General features: G+C 39.8%; 1 protein-coding gene across 1 annotated transcript; it reads right to left on the bottom strand.

The window, feature by feature from the left end:
• Positions 1-510: 510 nt before the first annotated feature.
• LOC113761866 (peptidyl-prolyl cis-trans isomerase CYP22) lies at positions 511-14,601 on the bottom strand. Its single transcript, XM_027305024.1, has 7 exons — positions 14,321-14,601; positions 5,475-5,498; positions 4,487-4,574; positions 4,013-4,105; positions 1,365-1,397; positions 1,213-1,269; positions 511-787 (listed from the first exon to the last, which is right to left on the bottom strand). Exons 1-7 carry the CDS (start codon positions 14,512-14,514, stop codon positions 677-679), a joined length of 600 nt encoding a protein of 199 aa, XP_027160825.1. The 5' UTR covers positions 14,515-14,601; the 3' UTR covers positions 511-676.
• Positions 14,602-15,329: the final 728 nt, after the last annotated feature.

The following is a 15,329-nucleotide window of genomic DNA, read 5'->3' on the forward strand; positions in this document are numbered from 1 at the left end:
GACGGAGTCAACAATTAAGCAATACACAGAAGAGGAAAGGCGTGAAGTCAGGTAAAAGGGAAAACATGGGAGTGGAGAGTGAAGGCGTGACCAAGAAATCACGCCTTTGTTGGATTCATGCTGTTCTTGCGGAAGCTAGGACCAGACGAGCTCAAAGATTCCTTTTACACGTGGCAATCACTCATTAGTTATTGGAAGAAGTTAGTTAGAGTAGTTTGCTATAAATGTTACGATCATGTAATTGTTAAGCAGTTTTTTTGTCAAGATTTGTTATTGCAATCAGAGAGGGAATATCCCCTCTGCTTGTCCTTTCCTCAAGTTCCTGCATTCTTTTTCCCCTTCTCCTCTTTCCCACCAATTCTGATTCTGTAACCAAATTCGAAGTTCATCAATAAGATTTGGAGTTGTTCGTTTAATTCCTATTCCATTTGAGTGTCAATTAAAGTTTTCTGATTACTTCAATATTCCCATTCCTAGCCGCATTGCTGGTTCTGTACCACAACAATAATGTTTTATCAATTTTTTCTCCAGTAATTTTTTGTGACCTTTGAGATCTTTAGGTGGTCACAAAATACTCGATGTAGACCATTTACAATCAAAATTAATACTAGCGGCTACACACATTCAAAATTTTTAATAAGAAAGCCTACAAATATAGCTACGCAGAATTGGCGTTTCACATCTCCCCACATTCAGCAACCACGCAGGCCAATTTTGGTCGATTGTTAGGTCCAGTAGCCACATTTTCAATCTTCCTGACAACCAATAGACCCTCTCCAAGTACTCGCTGCACCAAAATAAAAAGGATGGTGTAGCATGTAAGTTAAATTTACTTTCAGTTATAGCAAGATAATACGTTGACACAGATAATTAATAAGGTATAGCAACAACTATAAGACAAGGAAACAACATTCATTTTTTGCATTCACAAAATGAAATTGGAGACAAACAAGAAACAGAACTGGACTTTCTTTCCTTTAAAGCAGCGGAAATTAACTAATTTCTTGTTCGGGCAAGTCTTAGATTTTATCTTGTTGGTGATATCATTGAATAAGACCTCAAATGTAACAAGGGACTCGCACAAATAGCTGATAGAACTCATAGAAGTGCTGCAGATGGCAACTTGAAACATGCCACAGAATGTCACAAGCAGAACTCGTACATAAAAACAATCTAAAGGACAAATCTGAAGGAAAGAACTGTGAGACTTACCCCAAAAACTACATGCTTATTGTCAAGCCAGTCGCACTTGGCACATGTGATAAAGAACTGCAATCAATATCAGAATAACTAAAGGTTTAAGGAGTAATTTTCAAGCATAGTGATATTTATAGACAGATAAAAGAAAAAACACCCTTTCTTACCTGACATCCATTAGTATTTTGTCCACTATTTGCCTGCCAGAAACATATATATCAAGTCCTAACAGACCAAAATGTAACAATATAGATGAAATTCAGATAGTAAGCAGTCAATAAGTGCTGGTAAAGTTTGAATTACTAGAAACTAATGAATTTATGTAACTGAACCCCTTTTCTGATTCCCCAAAAACAAAAGCTAATAACAAAGAAGCCTATTTTTGTAGATTTGACAATTTTAGTGGAAAACAAAGAATTGACCATAAATAGGCAGAGTATAACTAAGAGTTTCCCCAACAATTAGTCTCCTTTGAAGCAAGTCCAACAACGTCATTAGTCCCCTTTGAAGCAAATCCTATAAATGGAAACATATCAATGGATTTTGAAAATATTCTCTTTTGAGTGGTCACATTTTCTACATTGAGTACAGGCAACTAAGCAGTGATGCAACATATTCATTAGGTGCTCCAAGTTTTACAACTCGGTATAAGATTTTAGAAGATGGACCTTCTCCATCAACTTTATCTCTTTGCCACTCTATAGACATAATCTCTAACAGGAACATGATAATTGGTAATTAAACTATGATGACAAGAAGTGTTATCATTAAAAGCAAGAGATGACAAGTCATAATAAAAGTACAAAACCAAGGAATAAAAGAAAAAAAATTTTGGCACATAAATGACTTGTGAGCTTACAGAGCCTATTCTCATAATATGATTAAACAGATCAATTACAAAAAATTTCTACACCAACAATGTGGAGTCACAGTTAATCAAGATCTGGTTTGAGATAAAGTTTCCATTACAATGAGTGAACCAGTCAGAACCTAGTGTGATTGAGTTGGAACGGCATTGCTTCCAATGTCAGTCATCACGAGAAAACCTATCCATGTACCTTAATTCATTGCAAAAGCTTTTCATTTGATTCCTCAGCTAATTCATCAAGTAGCAAGTAACCATGGAAAAGAAATACATGCATTTCAGTGTCGATGCAAGGATATAATTACTATCCCAAGTACTTAAGAAACGTACAACCCTTGCTTAGTACTTGCATTTACACCCATTGCACTTTATTACTGTTATTAGAGTCCCTAAAGACTGACAAATTACAAGTACACCAATAGCAACTTGTGGCAAATAGAGCATAAAATAGCAATCATAAACCCTCCCCCACAACAAATTTCTTGATTAATTGCAGGTCTAACAAATACGAAGAGGAAAGAAAATGAAAAGCATAGCACAAATAAAAGAAAAATAACAGCACAAGAAAATTAAAACGGAAGCCTAACAAGCATCTAACAATCAAACCCCACTGATTCAAAGCCAATTCTGCAACAACCATCCCCAGACCACCCTCCTCCTCAATCTGCTGAAAGCACGTCAACTTTCTCCTACCCACTTCAATTCCTCCCTACCTAAAGGGTCAATGCCATTACATCCCTCCTCTCTTCTTCCTTTTTTTTTTTTTTTTTGAGTACAAACATCCTTCCTCTTTTCTCTTACCCTCAAAATTTCAATCCGACATAGCCTGTAACCTCTTCCCTAAAAGCTTTGACCTCATTAAGCTAGCATTTCCTTTCTCTAATCTCTCCAACTCTCCTCAAGCATCGCTACCTTTCCTTCTCCTTTCCCACTCAGTTTCTAGCCCACTACAGTCAGATAACCTACCAAAACTGATTCATTTTGCCCACCTTTGCACATGCCTTTTTATCATGGTTTGCATATGATGTGTGGGTGCTATGTTTAGTAATGCTGTTTGTGCAAAGGTCTTTCTCTGCAATTACTAGTGAGAAGCCATTATGCTGTCTGTTTTCACAGAAACTTTAGTATATTCCAGAGAAAGATAATCCATGTTTTCTTAATGTTGGACTATGCCTTGTTTTTTATTCATGTCCGCAAAGACAGCAATCAGACTTGGGATGATAAGGAAGAAAATTTGATAGATGGAACAGGACCTCAGAAGCTCAAGAGGAGAAAAGGGTGATGGGGATGGCAAACATGGTAGATTTAATTTTTGTTATTAATTCCCATGGTTAGTTTATATGTATTTGATAAATATTACTTTGAGTGACGTTCATAGAAGGGATAATTAGTTGGAAGGATCCACTAGTTTTGTAATATCAGATCAGAACTTTACAGTAAAATGCAGAATGTTTAAGTATCTCTTCATAACTGGAAAACAGAATGCTTAAGTATCAAATCAAAGCAACGTAACTTCTTTTCCCCCCAAACCTCAGGGATGTCTAAATGATAATTCAGAATAACCTCAAGTGAGTAAATCCATTCTTGGTCAGACTTTTAAGACATTAAACCAAAAAGACAAAGAACTAAAACTTTAAGGCATTAGGTCATGGCTGTATAGTGATGTATGAAGCCCAAAAAAAGTTGGTTTGTGGAAAGCCAGTCATTCATTTTGGTTTAAATCATCGAAAAAATAGTTTGACATCCGGCATTCTTTTCAGATAAGATTATTAAAATCATACAAATAACCAATTTCAGACAATGTTCCACACTTACTCACTTTTTTCTTTTTTTTTTTTATTTTTTAGCAGGGGATGGGTGGGATTAAAGAAGGGAAAAGGCGGACCAGAGAATAAATCTAGCTATCACATCAACAAATAGTCACAGGCATGCCAAGGAAAAACTTCATACCATTGACAAGAGGCCAGGACCAGTGTGCTTCGCAATAAAGTTTTCATCTTCAAACTTGCTCCCGTATATAGACACACAGCCACTACCATCACCCTGCAGAACAAGGCTATTATGAGACTCTAAGAGATAGATAATGGCTTATTAGTAATGTCTTTTATTGCATTCACAGTAAATTTAAAGTTTCATCCATTGAAGATCTGCATTTGATAACATTATGGTTTTTCTAATTCAGTGTTAACAAATTAAAGCAGCCTAATTTTATGAGGCTGCAAATTTCAACTTTGATACAAGCATGCTACTTGACATTTAAGAACCGATAATCACCTTTGGTTGTAATAAATTCAGGCCCACAAGAAAGCACAGTGGATAAACGTGTTTAACCACAATATCAGACACGACCACTAAATCTGAACCTACACAGATGTGCACGGAGAGAGAGAGAGAGAGAGGAGGAGGGAGGGAGGGAGGGACCACCTTCACAAAGTCACCGCCTTGTATCATGAAATCCTTGATCACCCTATGGAACTGAGATCCTTTGTAACCAACAGGCAATCCTGCTTTCCTGCCAATTGAATCCACTAGATAACAACCAACTAGTGCAAAAGTTTCCACAAAAAGGATGAAATTTTAAACACAGTTAACAAATTAAACTGATAGAGAAAATAACAGAAAGGGAAGAAAATTAACTTCAGTAACACTGCAATGGTGAGGAAATATGGATAGAGACAAACAAACTGAGGAATGAAACCAGCCATTGATTTTGGAACAACCAAATTATAGAGAAAACACACCTGTTTAAGGCGAAAACCAATTTCCAAATTTTATTCTTAGAAAGGTTTTAAACCAATCCTGAAGTATATACCATTCCGACAGCACAAGACAATTCAAGATAGTATCACAAAATGAGATGTAAGTGTCAGACATTTTATGAAGCGTAGATTTATGGCCAACATTTATGCCTTCATCATCTAAAATGCTCTTTAGGCCTGTTGCTACATTTAAAAACCAATTTCCTTTTTCTGTAATTGTGCAATCCATGTTTTTTCTTTCTTTTATCCATTTATAAATCACGCTCAGGACAATTTCAACTTCCTGCAAAGGCTATATAACGGCCAGATTTTCAAACAGAACTCCCGGGTATTCAAATGACTTCAACTTTATTTTGTTTTCACAGCAAAATATAGTGCCGGATTAACTAGGGCTTGAAGACAACATGATATTTCCCTAGGATAAGTTTGTCCAATAACTTCTATGAACAAAAAGCTCCCCTTTTCAAAACAAGAAAACAAAATAAAGAACACGAAAGAGTGCATGAAGATTAAAAGAATAGAAAAAAATTGAAAAAAAACAAGCCACAGAGATGCAAATCACAAAATGTGGATAGTACAATTCAGCACTTAAATCAATGTAAACTGCAGAACAATTGACAGAAAAAGTAGTCCTGAATTTTGCATTTACTAACCTGTACTCACCGGTGCAAAACTGCCTGGCCAGGAAAGAAAAATATGTTAAAGATAGGCATTTTACAAGACTCCCAAGGACAGCAATATAAAGATTACGATAAAGAATCATATGGAGAGTACAGAAAAAAGTTAAAAGATCAGGCATCAAAATAGCTTTCTTGACAACAGTTTTCAGGAAAGTGAATTAGGTAAAAGACAATTTCACCCAGCACATGCAGACTAAGAAAACAACAGAACAAGAGATCGAATTTCCTGATCATTGAGGGCCAATTAATGTTAGTAATACGAGCATACTAACAAATAAGAGAAGGAAACAATTGTAGTCCTAAAATAACTAAAAGCATGCACTGACACGTTAAAAAACTTCAGGAAACTAAATATTAATGCTAAAGTTTTCTGACCTGTAACCCTTTTTTTGTCAGCTATTACTTTCCCACCACCCAACATGGACCATCACTATTTTTCAGCAATGACAGAACAAAAGCACAAAATAGACAGCACGTATAGCCAAATTGATGTGTGCACGGACCTCGGCCCACGCAATGACCCAGTTCAAGTACCATTGGGCCCAGTCACACGTGCACGGGTTAAGCAATTCAAGGAATCACTCCAAGCCCTTGTGCGGAATGTTCAAGACCAACAAGGGGTTCATCGAGACATTGAAGGCTTGGAAGGTGATAACCCAGTTGTCTACACGATGATCCAAGCCCGCGAAGAGAGCCCGTGAAGAGCCCAAGCAGCCCATGGCCGATTAGGCCTTAGTGTTAGGAGTCTTAAGTTAGATTAGTCCTTTTGTTAGCCATGGATTCGGCCCACCTTTTTGTTGGAGGATGGCCGAACCCCTAGGCCCTTTTGATTGAGTCCATGGATCGGCCCACCCTGTCCAAGGAGTGACCGACCAACTAGCTAGTCGATATTAGGGTTTTGATATAAGGGTTTCCTTAGTCTTGCCTATAAAAAGACTTGCTTTGTAAGCATTAAAGGTAGACGTTTTATCAATGAAGTTTGTTATTTTCGATTCTTCTTCTTGAGAGAGAATTCGAGCCTTTCACTTGCTTTGGCAAGGGTGTTGAATAATCTTGCTTCTTGTCCTTGATTGTTCTACCGACCTATTCCCCTGGAGTATTCACCTTCATCGGAGTGTCGTCTACTGCCTTTAATCAAATCGTGTCGTCCGTTTGATTCTAGGTTCCGCAATCCAAGCGTTGGACAACCTCGCTAGATCCTTGGGCAAACGTGCTACGTGTCTCGAAACAAGTTGATTGAGGAACGTATCAGTTGGCTTCAGAGCTTTGGTGGAGGTATCTTCCGTTATATCCGTAGTCATTGTCTTAGTTTTCCTTGTTCCTCTGCCTTGTTTTACAAAAAAAAAAAAAATTCTGTTCGTATAGTTGTTATTCTTGTTGCGCCGTTTTCGTTGAGAAAATTCTGTCCGTGTCTTGTCTTGTGTCTTGCTGTGAGTCTTCCCTTTCTGTCCATTTGTGTCCGCACTCATCAAAAAAAAAAAAAAAAAAAGAGAACGAAAAGAAAACAAAACAAAATCTGTCTGCCCGTTTCTTTCTTGGTTGCGTCAAATCTGTCCATGCATGTGTTGTTGTTGCCGTTGATAATCTGACCATAGCTTGTGTCCTTGTTGCATCCGAATTCTGACCAAGTAGTGCGTGTAGTAGTAGCCCAACCTGTCCGTGAACAAGAGCAAGTTCAAGGGGCGGCGGCTAAGGTTTGTCTTGGTGGCTAGGGTTTGCTAAGTGCGGCTAGGGTTTCGTTTGCTTTGTGTGCCTAATCTGTCCAAATCGATTCGTGAGCTATCCAAGTTGTTTTCTTAATTTTCTAGACTGATTTTGGGTTAACTTGTTTGGTGTTGTGAATCTTGAAGGAAACCTACAAGAATCTTGGGTTTCTTGAGGTTCTTGAAACCAATCTTGAAACTCTTGAAGCTCTTGAAAGTTTTCTTGGAGAATCTTTGCAAGAACTTGCGGTTTTGAGCGTAGCTTGTAGTAAAAAAAAAAAAGAAAGAGAGGGTTGTGCGAATCTGGGTTGAACCATTCGGCCAAGCACTTGTGTTGTCCTTTACGTTTTAAAAAAAAAAAAAAAACAGAAACGAAAAAGGAAAAGAAAGAAAGCCATTCGGCTAGGGCAAGAGGGCCGAACAAGAGAAAAAAAAAAAGAAGGAAGAGCTCGGTTATTTACTGCCAAATCAGTTTGTTACATCTTGTTCCTACCCGAAACAGAAATTTAAACCCCAAGAAAGGTACTCAACCAATCTCTTCTTACAATTCTTGGTCACCTTGTGCCTTGATAACTTGAACCACCCTTCGAGGTTCTTGGATTTCTTGACCTTGTTTCTTGAAAACTTGAACTTCCCTTCGAATAAACAACTTCCTATACTCTCTTGCGGTGGTGAAAGGCTTTCTTGGTTTAGGAATAAATTTCTTGGAGCAATCTTGAGCAACCCGTTGGGGGGAAGCTTGAGTGACATTGCTTCCATTGTCTTAAGACGCCATTGTCTTGAACCAAAGGGGCTGAGGCTGTTGTGTGTTGCGCAAGGAAGGGAGGAACCGAATTGCTTTGTTCTTGAGGGTAAAAGGCCGAACTTATTGTGAGTAAGGTGCGGCTGTGAAAGAGGATTTTTTTATAGGGAATTAGCCGACCTTGGGAAAGGGTTTAAGAAGGAGAAAAATTCTGGAAATTTCGGTTGGAAAGAGTAGATACCAAATCTGATTTGCAAGACCACTTGGAGAGGAATTTGGAACTTTCCAAAGGTTGTTTAAGAGAGGTTTGCTAAAGAGTTTCCAAACTAACTTGTTTTCCAAATCACTTTAGGAAACTAAGTAAAATACTTGGATAACTCTTTTGTTTCACTTGGACACTTTCCTATATTCTCTCCTACATTTTAGGAATCTACTCCTACATTTTAGGAAACTAGGGTTTCTTGTCCTTTTTGTTCACATTGGCGCACCCCTTGCTGTCCGCCACTACCTCCCCTCCAAATTCGTCCATTTCACCTCATTTTCCATCCACATTGGTGTCTTACACTCGTGAACATTCTTGTGGGAAAAGTCGGTGACGATTATTGGACTCGAGCAGCATTTCTCACCTACCTAAACCGACAGGTAAAGGCACTGGGTAAGATTGTTTCAAGAGTGAGAGTGATCCACTAAGGGAGTGAAGTGAGAATATATTTGCACTATTTCTTCTTATTTCTACCTTTTGCAGGGCGTCAAGAGAGACATGGAGCAACAACAACCACCCACTGACTACTCCTTGGTGTTCACCGCCATGAAGAACGAGCTCAGGCGAGTTAGTGAGCAACAAATGGAGGAATTGGACACTCGCTTTGATGAACTCTCCAAGAGTCTCACACGAGGCTCTCGTTCTAGATCTCACAACCGGAGTAACCGTGACACCAGGGGAGCAAATAGTGAAGCCTACTCGGGTAGTGAGGATGATGAACGTGCTGAGAAGCCTACGACGGACACGTCTAAAAACGAATTCAAGGGACTCAAAATTCAAGTCCCCGCGTTCAAAGGCAAGAGTGATCCTGAGGCTTACTTGGAATGGGAAGGCCGTATCGAGATGGTCTTCGACTGTTATGACTATAGTGAGGAACAAAAGGTTAAGGTTGCCACCGTTGAGTTCACCGACTACGCCTTAGTCTGGTGGGACCAAATAAGGACCCATAGAAGGAGAATGGGAGAACCACGCGTCCGAACTTGGCGAGAACTCAAGGCATTGATGCGTAAGAAATTTGTTCTAAGCTACTACAATCGAGATCTCCACTCCAAACTGCAAACCCTCACTCAAGGCAACTGAGTGTGGAGGACTATTACAAGGAGATCGAGATGGCCATGATGAGGGCAAACATTCAAGAGGATGGCGAAGCGACCATGGCCAGGTTTCTTAGAGGTCTCAATCCTGACCTTCAGGAAACCTTGGAGCTCCAACATTATGTGGACATCCATGACCTTCTTGAGTTAGCCAACAAGGCTGAGAGGGGAAAGAAATTGAGGCGTAGGGCCCGTACCTTCCAAACTTCCCACTCGCCTTCCTGGAAGGGAAACCTATCACGGAGGACAACCCACGAAGTTGGAAATTCTGCTACCTCAACTCCTTCTAGCCGAATTCAAGGTAATGCCTCTAATCCTAATACCAATTTTGCCCCTAACAAAACTCTTGATGCATCCAGGTCTACCTCTAAGGTACCACATGAGTCTTCTAAGACTAGGAGTAGGGACATCAAGTCTTTTAAATGCCAAGGATTTGAACATATTCAGTCTCAATGTCCAAACCAACGAGTCATGTTAATCACTCACAATGGCGAAATTGTGTCCGATGATGACGATTGTGAGGAGGTGTCCGAATTGGTCAACGGCGACTACCAGGAAGAAGAATCAGCTAGGGAAGCTTGCTCGCCTACACAAGGGGAAGTAGGTTGCTTGGTAGCGCGACGAGTGCTAACCGCCCGAGTTAAGGAGGACGAGCAACTACAAAGAGAGAACCTATTTTACACTTGTTGTAAAGTAGGTGACAAAGTGTGTAGCCTCATCATCGATGATAGAAGTTGCACGAATGTGGCGAGCTTGCTCATGGTTGAGAGTTTAGGGCTCCCAACTACTAGATATCCAAATCCTTACCGCCTCTAATGGCTAAGTGAGGATGGTGAGGTACGTGTCTTCAAACAGGTACGCGTTCCCTTCTCAATTGGTAGTTACACTGATAAAGTCGTATGTGACGTAATGCCTATGCATGCTACACATGTCATCTTAGGGAGACCCTGGCAATTTGACAAACACGTCACATTCGATGGAAGGGCAAATAAGTACACACTTCTGCACGATGGCAAACGTAAGGTCCTCACACCACTCACACCTGCACAAGTTTACAAAGACCAATTAAAATTGCAAAGGGAGTGTGACATAGACCGTCAAAAGCGAAAGCAAAAGACGGCCGACCCTGGCAAGAGCTCCACTTCTACAAGTGAGCAATCGACCAAGGGTCAAGTAAGCACATCTAGTGTTACGCATGACAAATCACCCACTACACCTACCACTAGGAAGCAAAACATGATCATTAAGGCTAAGGACGTTAGAAAAGTTGTGAATTCTGATTAGCCTGTACTTCTCATGATTTGCAAACATGTGCTCTTAGATGTTGCTGAACTCGATAAGGCATTGCCTTCGAGTATGGTTGCTCTTTTGCAGGAATTTGAGGATGTTTTCCCTGATGAGATCCCTGATGGCTTACCACCTATTCGAGGGATTGAGCACCAAATCGACCTGATTCTTGGAGCACCACTACCCAACAAACCTGTCTACCGCATGGGCCCTGAGGAGACAAAGGAGCTCCAACAGCAAGTTGATGGCCTATTAGGTAAGGGATGGGTACAAGAGAGTCTAAGTCCTTGTGTTGTGCCTGTGATACTTGTCCCCAAAAAGGATGGTACTTGGCGCATGTGCACTAACTGTAGCTGATGCTTTATCTCGTAGACATTCTTTGCTTGCTGTTCTTGATGCCAAGTTGTTAGGGTTTGAGATGCTCAAGGAGATATATACCCATTACCATGACTTTGGGGAAATCTATGCATCTTGCATAAAGAGTCCACATGGAAAGTATTTCTTGCACAATGAATTTTTATTTTATGTGGATAAATTGTGTATCCCTAACTCCTCCATTCGTGATCTTTTGGTTAGAGAGGCACACAGTGGTGGTCTCATGAGACACTTTGGCACTGTTAAGACTCTAACCATGATACAAGAGCACTTTTACTGGCCGCACATGCGTAGGGATGTTGAATGCATGGTTAGTAGATGTGTCATTTGTCATAAGCCAAAGTCTAAAACAAATCCATACGGTCTGTATACCCCATTGCCTATTCCTCACTATCCTTGGGTGGACTTGCCTATGGATTTTGTCTTAGGCCTACCTAGGTCACCAAGGGGTAATGATTCCATCTTTGTCGTGGTTGATAGATTCTCTAAGATGGCCCATTTTATCCCATGTCACAAAACTGACGATGCATCTCATATTGCTACTTTGTTTTTCAAAAAAATTGTCCGTCTGCATGGCATGCCTAAGACCATTGTTAGTGATAGAGATGTAAAGTTCTTGAGTTATTTCTGGAAGACTTTGTGATCCAAACTTGGCACTAGATTGTTTTTCTCCACCACCAGTCATCCACAAAGCGATGGACAAACTGAAGTTGTCAATCGCACACTTGGTACTCTACTTCGGGTTTTGATTAAAAAGAATCTTAAAACTTGGGAAGAGTGTTTGCCTCATGTTGAATTTGCCTACAATCGAACTGTTCATAGTGCTACACACTACTCACCTTTTGAGATTGTTTATGGCCTTAACCCGCTGACCCCCTTGGATTTGGTACCCTTACCTTCCTCTGAGCACACAAGCTTAGATGGGAAAAAGAAAGCTGATTTTGTGCGCAGGTTACATGAAGCCGTTAGAACAAACATTGAGAGGCGTACTCAGCAATACATCCAGCAAGCAAACAAGCACCGTCGTAAGATGATTTTTGAGTCTGGAGACTGGGTTTGGCTACACTTGAGGAAGGAGAGATTTCCCAAGCAGCGACAAAACAAGTTATCCCCAAGAGGAGATGGACCCTTTCGAGTGCTCCAACTACAAATTGGAGCTACCTGGGGAGTACACTGTTAGCGCGACCTTCAATGTCGCAGATTTGAGTCCATTTCTTGACGGGGAGGATCCAGATTTGAGGGCAAATCCTTCTCAAGAGTAGGGGACTGATGTGTGCACGGACCTCGGCCCACGCAATGACCCAGTTCAAGTACCATTGGATCCAGTCACACGTGCACGGGCTAAGCAATTCAAGGAATCACTCCAAACCCTTGTGTGGAATGTTCAAGACCAACAAGGGGTTCATCGAGACATTGAAGGCTTGGAAGGTGATAACCCAGTTGTCTACACGATGATCCAATCCCGCGAAGAGAGCCCGTGAAGAGTCCAAGCGGCCCATGGCCGATTAGGCCTTAGTGTTAGGAGTCTTAAGTTAGATTAGTCCTTTTGTTAGCCATGGATTCGCCCCACCTTTTTGTTGGAGGATGGCCGAACCCCTAGGCCCTTTTGATTGAGTCCATGGATCGGCCCACCCTGTCCAAGGAGTGGCCGACCAACTAGCTAGTCGATATTAGGGTTTTGATATTAGGGTTTCCTTAGTCTTGCCTATAAAAAGGCTTGCTTTGTAAGCATTAAAGGTAGACGTTTTATCAATAAAGTTTGTTATTTTCGATTCTTCTTCTTGAGAGAGAATTCGAGCCTTTCACTTGCTTTGGCAAGGGTATTGAGCAATCTTGCGTCTTGTCCTTGATTGTTCTACCGACCTATTCCCCTGGAGTATTCACCTTCATCGGAGTGTCGTCTACCGCCTTTAATCAAATCGTGTCGTCCGTTTGATTCTAAGTTCCGCAATTCAAGCGTTGGACAACCTCGCTAGATCCTTGGGCAAACGTGCTACGTGTCTCGAAACAAGTTGATCGAGGAACGTATCACAAATTGAACCACATGATTATTCAAGTAAAGCAATCATCACTGAAGAGACATTGGCCTTCCCTGCTGTAAGTTGTAACCATAACTGATGAAAAACAAGCTTCGTGATAGTCCTAAGCTAGATTAGGAGATTTTCCCCCACTAAACAGTGGTATGCAAAGTATATTCCAATCTGGTTTCCGTGCAAGCCCTCCACATTTCTACTCAATCTTCCACATTGCTAATATTTGTGATTATTTACTGGACCCAGACTAATCCCTTTATGACTCAGCATTTACAAGATTAAACTCAGTCCTGATCCGGCTATTCTTTTTTGATAAGGGAATTAATGACACTCAGAAAGATAGTCCACTGTCTACAGGATAATATAAAACCAAAGCAAATAGAAAAAATCACTAAATGATCTTTAATGGGGCCAAAAAACACATTTAACTGTATTCTCAAACATTTTCAAGTTAAACTGAAAATATACATCAACACTGATAGGGTGGAGGGAAACAGTAGCAGATGAACATAATTCTTTTAGCAAATCAGTGAGACCTTCTTGCATAAGGAGCAACATTCAACAGATAAAAATAGGGAAAAACTGTAAAATGGGTGCGCTAACATTGATAAATGATAAAGCAGGCATAATTTTGAACAAATTTTTAGGAGGGTCATTTATACTAATCTTTAGACTAGATGCACCATTCGACGTACACAAAATAGATGTACATTTCGGGGGAGGGATGGATTGGGCGGTACGGAGGGAGTGCAAGTGAGAGGTCCCAAGTTCAAGATCTGCCACTTATACTAACAAAGAAAAAAAAATTTACATTTCGTACAAAAGTTAGTACACATTTAGTCCAAAATAGTTCCCAAATGCACCATCAGCATCCATTAACCATTATCGCCTGCTCCCTATAACAAGAGTACGAATATGATGGTAAATCATCTTACTTTGGGATGACTACTTTTCACTGTTCTCGAATTTCTTATTCTTTCTACTGTCGTTAATTTTTCTAATTAATTGATATCCTGCAAACCGCAACCGAGATAGAAACAGAGAAAATTAATTAGGAATTCTATGACTCCTAATCCCCAGATGATTAGTCGCACCAAATCTGGTTCATAAACCATACAAACCCATGGTCTTGATTACATTTTGTGTCCTCATATCCAATCTTGAATTATCATTTCATAGTATTAACAACACACAATCCAAGTAATAACAAACCCTCTTTTGGTATTTCAAAGCCAACAAAAACACAATCAACGAAACCCATTTGTACAATCTATGCATATTGAAGAATATATTGGGTAGAAGAGGAGCCTAAAGCGTATTTACCGGAAATTTTCGGCAGTTTTGGGGGCAATATCAGCAAAGAGCTCCATTTTGATACGGCCTGCGGGCATTGTACCGATCGTAATGTCGAAGAAAACTACTGGATTCTTGGGATTCTGAGGCCTCTGGTGCCACTCCACCACTCCCGCCGCCCCCGCAGCACCACCACCATTGCCGCCGCCTAATGATGCCGCCATGAAAACTCTCTTTACTAACGGGTCAAAACACTCACGACCGCGAAATCAAACTACGGAGAGAATAGGAAGAGAACAGAGCGTTAAGTTGACGCAACAAGAGAATTTTTTTTTTTTAGTGTAAATTCCACACAAACTCCCTCGGGTTATGGGTTTTCAAGATTGCATCCAATTATGGTTCAAAAATATTCATTTATATCCTTGGACGGTAGATTTAAGTTTAAAAAATAAATGAAAATACGCTCAAAAAGTTCAATATACCGATCTAATAGTGAGATTGGTTACTTGATTTTAATGTTGTGACACCTTAGTGACATTTTTCTTTTAAGAAAAATCCCAAATAAATGTTTGCATCTATAAAAATATTCAAAATGGATTCAATTACAAAATCTATTTTTAAGTATTTTATAAATAGCAAGCGTTCATTTGGAGACATTTTTTAAAGGAAAACGTTACAAATGCTCGGTCGTATATTTTTTCTAATGCAGGTACATTAAATCCGCTATAAGAGTTTATTGAAAAATTAAATTTCCAGATTTTATTATTTTATAGTTGTCCGAATTTATGTATGCGTTCTTATGAAATGTAATACAGAAACATATTATATGGATTTTACGGGGATCTACCCTCGAATAAATTGTGTGCAGGGATGTGATTGTAATTTTATTCAAAAATGGTACAATTTTCCTACTTCGAAAAATAATTTAGGGAGATCAATGAATTTAGTATTTGAAAAGTGTTCAGTATGATGGTATTTGATGGTGCATAAGAAATCATGGTTGTTTCCAAAGCCAAGTGTCAAATTTGTTAGGCTTTAT

This window comes from Coffea eugenioides, chromosome 2 (assembly GCF_003713205.1).
Source record: "Coffea eugenioides isolate CCC68of chromosome 2, Ceug_1.0, whole genome shotgun sequence".
NCBI lineage: Eukaryota > Viridiplantae > Streptophyta > Magnoliopsida > Gentianales > Rubiaceae > Coffea > Coffea eugenioides.